Genomic DNA, 9,314 nt, shown 5'->3' with positions numbered 1-9,314 from the left:
ATCAACACCAGTGGCGTGATGGCAGCAGCAGCTGGAGGAGGAGATGGATGCGTGTGAAGTTCTGAAGATGTTGAATGCAAGCAACCTGTAAGTGACGTTTGCTGTAATCTTTACTTGATGTTGGATGCAATTTCACAATTACATCAAGAATAGCATGTCATGTTTAGTTTCACGTCCAGAATCATGTGAGCAACAATACGACAAATAAATAATGCGGCAAATTTCAATCTATAAGCTACTTGCTGCAATATCTTCCTTTGCATTTATTGTAGCTTATTCAGAGACAAGAAATGGAATTGTGGCTAGAAAAAAGTATGTAGACCTCAAATTTTAGTACATTGGCAAGGGAGAGACATATAGACACTTCAACCATGATTGATAGATGAATATGAAATGAGTTCACTTGTCACAAAACAAAGTGTTGAGTTTACATAATAAGTTCACAACTCAAAAAATATATGAGCTCACAGCTGAGAAAAATTGGAGAAATTGAGTTATAGAAGATCAGTGGCAGGCGGCGTCAAGGAAATCGGCGGCGTCATGACGTCCAGGAGACGGGGGTGGCGTCCAGCGATTGACCCAAGAAGTCCAGGCAATCAGGGAATGTTCCAGCAAAGAAGGCAATGACTTTTCCATATCACCCATATCATGAATTTTTCGACTTCAAACTGTATGATATCATGGACTCTGCATAAGTTGATAGGACATGATAGCCGCAAAAAGCATGGGTATGGATAACACATTGAAAGTAATACCAGAGAGCAAATTTAATGCTTACAATAAAGCATGGGCAAAGATAACTTATTGGTTCATCTGCCACTGCTTTATTATCTACGAAGAAACTACAAATGAAATGTATAACTAAATTAGGAATAAGAACACCATAAAACATTGGCTTTGGTCTGCAAACCATTAATCTGATTGGAGATGGAAACTAAACCAACATCCGGTAAAGTTTGAAGGTAAGATATAAGTACAGTCATTCGAGTAAATAACAGAGAGGTAACCACCAGATCATCTTCTATTCTAGAACTCTGTAAATCTGGGATTACAATATTTGGCAACAAAACTGACATCTTAGGTATTCTATTGACTAACACAACCCATCTGTTTGCAGAGAACACAACTTTTAGATACCTTTGATGAGCAATAAGATCTATGTCGGCATAGAAATCAAATGCAATTGGAAATCCTAAGCGACAAAATGATTACAAATACTAATGATAGATATTTATCTAAAGAATTCAAGAATTAAAATAAGCAAGCCCTGATTATAAGTGGTGCATACCAAAATTTTGCGAGGTTATGCCTGAACATAAATTTGAGAAATGAGCACGAGCAAGTATCAACCTGTACTGTTTAATCAGTATACATAATAGGATGAATGAACTCAACATGTATGCAAGTAATAAATAAGAAAAATATTGTACCTCATGTATTGGCATGGGTCTCGCCGATTTGAGCCTGGCAACAAAACATACCAGCGTGCAAACTGTAAAGGAAGGATTGTAGAAAAATGAAGAGAAGCAGATGCCAAGTAAAGAAAAGAACATCTATCTTAGTCAGCTCAATCAGATTATCCGTAGCACTTTAGGAATGAGCAATAAAATGATCTCAAATCATATAGCAAAGGAATATCTAGGACATCACAAACAACAACAATAAAGAGAAACACAGCGCATCCCTCGGAAAAAGGCCCTGGTCTTGGAAGTCGTGCATGAAGGGGCCGAGGTGGCAGCATATCAACTGCACCTGACAGCCGTGTCTTCCTGCTGCTAGCCCATATCGCCGACATGCTCCTTCCTTAGTTGCTGCTCTTGAACCTCCTGCTTAGCTGGGGAGGAGAGGGTGGCAGGGCGTAGGAGCCGTGTGAGATCGGCGGCTGCCATCTCCCACCTGCCGCCTACCTGGCTGGCACCCACTCCGCCCCTCCTTCGGATGATAGGCGGGTAGCGTAGCATGGTTTATATGTTTGAGTTCGATACCTGACATAGCATTTTAACCATGCTATAAAACTAAATTTACCATGCTACAAAGTAAACTTGCCATGTTAGTTCACATAATGAATCCTTTGTGCAGGGAGTTCTAGCGACGCATTATACAAGGAGCTATGGCATGCTTGGGCTAGGCCGTTGATCACAGTGCCTCGCCCAGGTGAAAGGATTTACAACTTTCCGCATGTTTATATGGAACAGGTATGTCTCACCGCATTGGTGTTTGCTCTTCTTGATGCCCCATAACTAATGAATGGATTTTCTACTCAACACAAGCAGTAGCTATTTGTGTTATGGGACACTGCTTTGTTCTTGTGTTAAAAATGACAATATGACTTTGTTTATGTGGAATAATCATCCAGGTATTTAAAGATCATCCACATCCACGTACATATTTGGAACCTGATAGGATCCTTGTGTGTGCGCGGCGTGTGCTTCTCTAGTGTGGTCATGTATTAGTTGACAAATGAATATCCATCAGAGGGTACCACCTTACATACAGTGCTTCCAGCCTTGTAGGCCTCACCAGAAGTCCCTTTGCCAAGCTTCACTGCGATGCCTAACTTACTACATTTGACATACATCGTTGCTAACTGATAAAAGCAACAGCGTAAGTAAATAAAATCATTTTCACATGTTATGACAAACTGATTCTTCCAGCTGACCAAAAACCAGAGAAAACAGAGTACTAATACACACAGAGACTGTATAATTGTTAAGGCTACTTTACGAATTAATTTGGGAATAGACTGAACATATCAGGAAATACACGAGTTGACTGTGAAGAAAAGAAATCATCATCTACTAATACTATGCTAAATGAACATTATCCATTCACATCTCCAGTATTGTACTATTATACATGATAGAGAATGACTAATAGTACTCATTCTTCTCTTAAAGACGTCAAGAAAATACAGTCAGTAGAAAGGTTAGAAGGATTTTGAGCACTAAACTCCAGTTATCAGTACACCTGACTGTCTACAGATCTCCAACTGGTTAATTTATGAATCATCACATTTACCTATAAGGGGGCATTTGTCTGTAAGATGTGATTTGCTTGCATGCATTTCATAGATAAATATGTGAATAAAAGTTAGGACTTGCTTACATACCTGGATATTGACATTCACATACAGAGACAATACATCTTCAATTCACATGTAGGACACAAGAATGTATAGTCACAAACTCACAATTCCATGGCAGCAAAAATCTTCAATAATCTGTGAACTTCATAAACAATGATATTATAGATCTCTTGTTTTATTGATATATTGGAATATAGAAGGAGATGTACTCTACAGGAGAGAAGCAACCATCAACCGTGCTAATGTCACCTCTCCATAGTACCATCGGTCCAAAGGCACTCAAGTAAAAATCAAAACACAAAAACGACAAATGGCACTGGCAGTTTGGAGCCCGCCCATCTGATTTAGATAATCTGGGAAAGAGCAATGATTTTGCCCTCTTGTGGACTTAAAATAGAATTCGAAAAGTTCAGTGAACTGATGAATGGGTGCTTTAAGCTCATCCAACTTCCTTAGTTTTGAAAATGAACAAATCCCTCTCAAAACATAATTTAATACATCATATTTATGCAGACATTGCCAATTCAATTTTCTGGTACGCAATAGTTAAAAAATAGGAACTTCTAGTAAAACATACATATACGCAGGAGTATATCAGTAAGCATGGTAGAGTTCATCTGCAACACAATAAATGTTCAAATACATGGAAGGCTGAAATTATCTTTATAGATCAATATAACCAAGGCATCAATCAGTACATGCATGAGATCTGTGTTGCTCGCTGGCAGGAACAAACCTTGTTGTATTCACAAGAGAAAAGATTCACCTTCCTTTGCTAGATTCCTCTTCTCATCTTATTTCTTGGATCTGCACACATCCATTTTAGAAAGTCCATATCTTAGCAAGCCAAAAATCAGCGTGGCGGGGCAAATGAATGGTAAAGAGAGAAGCACCTACTTCCTAACCTTGCATTCCAAATAACTACATAAATGATACCCTGGCCTTTTTTACACTTTGCCAAGCAGTAATTGCCTTTCCACACTTTGTCGAGCAGATTCAGTCTATAACAAAAAAAAAACAATAGATATGTGAGGTAAGTGTTGCTTGCGGGCAAGTAAACGGAAGGCAACCAGAACTGAACATATACCTGTTCTGGACTGGATGACCGCTGCTTATTTCAAAGGTGTGGCTGGCCCTCTTTTGTCCGAGATAAAAATCAAGCAATGAAGAACCCATAAGCAAATTGTAGACTACCATAATCACATGGTCAGCAACTGAAACAGCCATAAATTACCATCCAAACCCTTAATTTTTGCAGCATACCTTTATATGTAAGAAATGCATAGATTAAAATCGCGGGAGAAACGATTTCGCGGCGGCCTCTCCCAGCAGCTATAGCGGCCGCCGTAGCGGGCAATCGCGGCAAATAGCGGAAATTTTTCTGGTGGGGGAGATGATTCTGGAGGGATTTGTTGATTGTTGAGCCATTTATAGGGATATGTGGAGGATTTCGCGGCAGCAGCCATAGCGTAGCGGCGAGGCTCCCGGGCAGCTATAGCGCAGCTATCGCGGCTATTTTGCGGGCTATTTTAATCTATGAAGAAATGTAGATATGGAAATGATCCAAAAAAATAGACCCAAACAAAATTTACCATAGAACGAGCTTAAGATATTTAGTAATTACTAATGAAGTATATTAAAATGAGATATAACCAATTCATCTGTGGTAGAGTACATACTAACCTAAGTAAAGCAAACCCTGAAATCCTGGGTGCTGTAATAAAGCTAGTGGTTAATAACTGAAAGTAGCATGGGAATATAGCATGCTCATAGACGTGCCATAATGATTTCCACACTGTCATGCACATCTACAATTTTAATGCACAATGGCTTTGGCTAACTGAATGGAACCTAGCTGCATTTGTTAAGCGACTTGACACTGATCTATGTCACCAAACTGCAACAGGAGTCTCCCGCAAATTGAATCTGCTGAAGAATAAACTCTGAATCCGCTGCTAATGCAGGAGCTAATTAAACAGCAGTGGCGAACTGCGTTTGAAAAGTAGTGCATGATTGCGGGGGAGGGTAGCTTCGCAGCGATAGCCATGCCCTCCTAATTATTGTATGCCCCCTCGGTAGTTTGATTCATGGCGTGCACCTCTTGGTTAGCACCTAATGGCCATCTGCAAGGCCGATGCAATGAGGCAACACTGAACAATAAAACACATATATAGGAATATGCAGACCTACAATCTGGCTCGAGCAAGGAAAATAAAAAACTATTAAAAGGGCCAAAACACTAACCTGAGAGGGTGAGGGATGACAAAAGCACACTCGTCATGAAGCATATCGGCATGGTGCATATTTGGTTTTCTGAAATAAAGCATTAGCAATTAACATTCTTTTTTCATCATACACGGCCAGAGATTAAAATCTCCTCCTTAAAGCATGTAAGCCAGTAATATAGGTTGTAGAATATAGCATCACAAAATTTCTCCCCAAAAGAAGCGCCTAATTTCACATGGCGGTAACTAAAACAACATCACAATGAAATAAGAGAATAAAGCTATAATCAGATTGATCCACAAACCTCTGTAGCTTGCATATACACCAATGGAAGGTACGGCAATCTGAAATTACAAACCTAGCTAAAGTTAGTGAAAGCGCTAAACTTGAAAGGAAGCATGGGGGCAGCCGAGCAGTGACAGCACCATACCTCCATGTACCTCATCCTTTGTGGCCAATTGCAGATTACCAAGAAGCCATCGCTGCTCTTTGTGGCCTCCTTTGAAGGATAATCTGCAGACCACCATACTGTATAATAAAAAAACGGTGCGGGGATTAAATATTTTAAATCAAGGACGACTCACCAGGGCAGGGGGGAAGGGAAGTGGAGCGCCGCCAACCACAACACGCGAAGGCCGCCGAACTTGAACCGCCACCCCATCCTGCTCCATCAGCCTATTTCTTTGCCGGTCGCACGCCTTCCTCCGACGATGAGGGATTCCGGCAACCATCGGATCCACCACTTCTGTCCATCTAATCCAGCAGACCCGGACCTAGGCCGACGAGGAGGAAGACCTGGCAGGTCGGGGCGCTATCAGGGAAGGATGTGCTCTTCCTCCCGTCTCCTTATCCATACCACAACGGTCTCAGCCGGTGACGTCTAGGTCGACGACGGCGGCGGCGGCGGCGACGACGACTGAGGTAGGAGAATTCGAGGAGAGGAGAGGAGAGGGGGAGGCGGCGGTGGCGGCTGCAGCTGCGGGCAGCTAGGTCACATGGCCTCTGACCAATGGTCGAGACCCCCACGCCGCTCTTATCCAGTTGGCAGTCCCCCTCGTATGAGCTATCTGAGCACCCAAGCCACTTCACAGCGGGCCCAAATGCTAATCAGGACCACCGAAACAGCAGGGTAGAGCACGGTCTGAGTAGACCAGGGAAAACCCATCCCTTCACGTCGCTCTCACCCAACCACGAACTGCGGTCCACCAGCCAATAGCCCACCCAGCTCAAGAGAAACCCAGCCTACGCTCAGTGGCCCCATAGACGCTCGACCCCATCAGTCATAGAGCTACATAATGGTTGGACGTGTGTGAATGCAACGAGCGGTTGGCCTGACAGCAGGGTAAAACTGCAAATAGTAAATGCATCGTGCGGTTGAAAATGCTGCGCGAACGCAATGCCGCTGGAACGGTGGGTAGTCTAGCATGCTTTATATGTTCGATTTGGGGAGGGAAATGCACCGCCTTCTATAGTTATTAATTAGGGGTTCAGTTCCTAGCCGCTAGTACTGCCAAAGGGCCGTCAGCTATCGACGTGTGTGCAGCCGTTACGTAGTTACGTGCGTAACTACCGTATACAACTGACGATACAAGACGCGGCCCTCATCCCATGCGAAAGAAGGGCTGGCGATTCCGAGACTAGGCGTGCTCGTCCGCGCTTACGAATTTCCGTGTACAGTGTGTTATAAAGTGCGGGTAAGATAGTTGTCAAAAAAAAAGTGCGGGTAAGATAGAGCACGCGTGGAGCATTCCAAAAATAGCATACTGACTATGATGGTCATCTAGGTTAACAAAGGTGCATATACATCTCGCCGTCAATAAAGACGACCAGTGGACACTGGAGTACTAATTGGAGTCAAAACACATCGGCCTGAAGGGAAACAGAGGAGATTAAAACAAAGCCGGCAAAGCAGCAACTGAATATTATGAACCAAAAACGAGATCAGAGCACGCGAAGACGGTACTCTCTAGAAATAAGTACTCCTCTGATCAGAGGCTGCAACCTCTGATCTACATCGAGTAATCTAGCTAGCTACGTGCCGCACTGCTGATGGTACAGCCCTCTGCTGAGAATCCATGGAAAATTGACCAAACGGTTGCGGACCAACCACGCTCACGGGGCGACATGGCCGTCCTCGCCGCTGCTACCTCCCGACGCCTCGTCGGAGTCGTCGTGCTCGCCGTCACTTGAGGTGAGATGCGCGAGCCAGCAGTTGCCGTGGACGTGGCCGCTAACGCAGACGTAGTACTCGAGCCGGCCCACGTCCGAGCCCATCCGGCGCGACGCGCCGCGCGGCACGAGGTTGGCGGTGACCATGTTCCAGACGCGCGCGCCGCAGTAGGGGCAGCGCACGCGCGGGTCGAGCTCGGCCTGGCGGCCCAGCAGGCAGGCCCGCGTCCGCGACCGCATGAACCACCGGAACACCCCGCGGTAGGCGCCGAGGTCGTCGTCCGCGCCGGGCACCGCGTGCTCGCACGGGTCGGACACGTACAGCATGTCGCTCCTGCAGCGCCGCGACAGGAAGCTCCTCCCGGAGGTCTTGGAGAAGCGCGACACCCGCGTGAGGTGCCCCGGCACCGGCACCGGCACGGCCGTCCCCGCCGCGCCGCAGCAGAAGGAGAGCAGCTTCGCCAGCGCCGGCCACCCGCCGCCAATGCGCCCCGGAGGCGGCGGGGGCGCTATTCCTCCCACGCCCGCCCCCGCGGCCGCCGTGAGCGACGCCACCATCCGCGGCGCGCGCGAGATGCAGAGCTCCCGCCAGAGCACGCGCTCCGCGACGGCGTGGAGCCGCCTGCTGACGCTCGCCGCCGTGCACAGCGCCTGCGGGTCCCAGTTGATGTAGCGGAACACCAGCGACAGCACCTGCTCGTCCAGGATCCCCGTGTTGACGCCGCTGTAGCGCGGGAACCCAATGCCGCCGTCGCCATCCCAGTAGCTCGCGCTGCCAATGCCACCCGTCCCGCCGCCGCCGCTCCACGCGCCACGGAACTGCCGCGTGTTCCGCGCGCCCTCGCTCATCGATCCCACGCGTCGCTCCGCTCCTGTGGCTGCGCGTACGATATGGCTAACTTAAGGTCGAAACCGGCACGTAGTCAGGGGCAACCGGAAACGGCAGTACTACCACTGGTGAGTAGCCAACGTGCATATGCGAGGACGGAGATGACAGGCGGCGGCGGGCTCCCTCTATATAGACGCGCGGCGGGCGCTTTCGTGCGTGCTCCCCGGAAGGGGTGGTGTCGGGGCAGGATCGGACCGGCCGTGTCACGGCTGCCCGTTGGACAATTGGACCACTGACGCTTCGAGACCGAGTAATCTGTTGCTGGCCTCGCTAGCTGCACTGCAAAAGTCATCTTGTCAAGAAACTTTCACCTCACTGCTCCCAAAGATACGCCACAGGATAGCGCCACGGTAAACTATAAGCACGCCAATTCACGGAGTACTCTGGATCAACGCGTCCCCGTGCATTAGAGTAAGCTTGTGCATCGATCAGGACCACCGACCCACTGCCCAAACTGGGGTACTGTTCGGCACTACCTGACAATCATCTCGCCCTCACGACCAGCCCGTTGCCATTTCCATACGTGCCCGTCAATATTTTAGGGCCTGTCCGTCTCAAAAGCTCGGGTCGTTCACGCACGCTGCTGCCGAACAAGCGAGCGCACTACTTAATCCGTCGCCGCATTTCCTAATCCACCTACGCCGGCTCTCCGGGAGCGGCAGGAGGTGCACACGTGTCGTCCTGCAGCGCGTCCGTCGCCGAAGAGGCGCCTCGCCGGCCGGCGCGTGGCCGTGGCCGGGGACGCGCGTCGGGCGTCCAGGCGCAGCCGATCTCTCTTTCGAGCGCCTCGTGCGCGGCTGCCACTTTTATCGTTCTTTTTCGGCGGTGACCGCGGGCGCTTTTCCGGCGCGTCAGCCGTCAGGTGCCGACACGTCACATCAGGCGCCAGGTGGGCCGGGAAAGTTCACCTAGCTCGGCCGCGACTAGTGCGGGATATTTTCTGCC

General features: G+C 47.8%; 2 protein-coding genes across 42 annotated transcripts; both read right to left on the bottom strand.

Moving 5' to 3' along the window:
• Positions 1-357: 357 nt before the first annotated feature.
• LOC123079462 (uncharacterized) lies at positions 358-6,381 on the bottom strand. Of its 41 annotated transcripts, none has more exons than XR_006438001.1 (9): positions 5,896-6,377; positions 5,742-5,824; positions 5,616-5,655; positions 4,173-5,398; positions 3,983-4,086; positions 1,431-3,892; positions 1,289-1,350; positions 779-842; positions 358-668 (listed from the first exon to the last, which is right to left on the bottom strand). XR_006438001.1 is itself a non-coding variant. In XM_044502238.1 (8 exons), exons 2-7 carry the CDS (start codon positions 5,754-5,756, stop codon positions 3,861-3,863), a joined length of 387 nt encoding a protein of 128 aa, XP_044358173.1. In that variant the 5' UTR covers positions 5,757-5,824; positions 5,896-6,376; the 3' UTR covers positions 358-3,227; positions 3,822-3,860. The 41 variants fall into 41 exon arrangements, 5 of the variants coding, with proteins under 5 accessions (XP_044358173.1, XP_044358171.1, XP_044358170.1 ...); XR_006437982.1 differs by having other exon boundaries at positions 358-1,350; positions 1,431-1,492; positions 3,110-3,892; ... (1 more) ...; positions 5,330-5,398; positions 5,896-6,376; XR_006437984.1 differs by lacking the exon at positions 1,289-1,350 and having other exon boundaries at positions 358-842; positions 1,431-1,492; positions 3,110-3,892; ... (1 more) ...; positions 5,330-5,398; positions 5,896-6,376.
• A 699-nt stretch (positions 6,382-7,080) lies between these two features.
• LOC123079460 (EID1-like F-box protein 3) lies at positions 7,081-8,484 on the bottom strand. Its single transcript, XM_044502234.1, has one exon. The coding sequence runs from the start codon at positions 8,327-8,329 to the stop codon at positions 7,424-7,426; it is 906 nt and encodes a 301-aa protein (XP_044358169.1). The 5' UTR covers positions 8,330-8,484; the 3' UTR covers positions 7,081-7,423.
• Between the last annotated feature and the right edge of the window lie 830 nt (positions 8,485-9,314).

The sequence above is a fragment of the Triticum aestivum genome, chromosome 3D, assembly GCF_018294505.1.
Source record: "Triticum aestivum cultivar Chinese Spring chromosome 3D, IWGSC CS RefSeq v2.1, whole genome shotgun sequence".
Taxonomy (NCBI): Eukaryota; Viridiplantae; Streptophyta; class Magnoliopsida; order Poales; family Poaceae; genus Triticum; species Triticum aestivum.
This window is presented reverse-complemented; position numbering and strand designations above follow the sequence as displayed.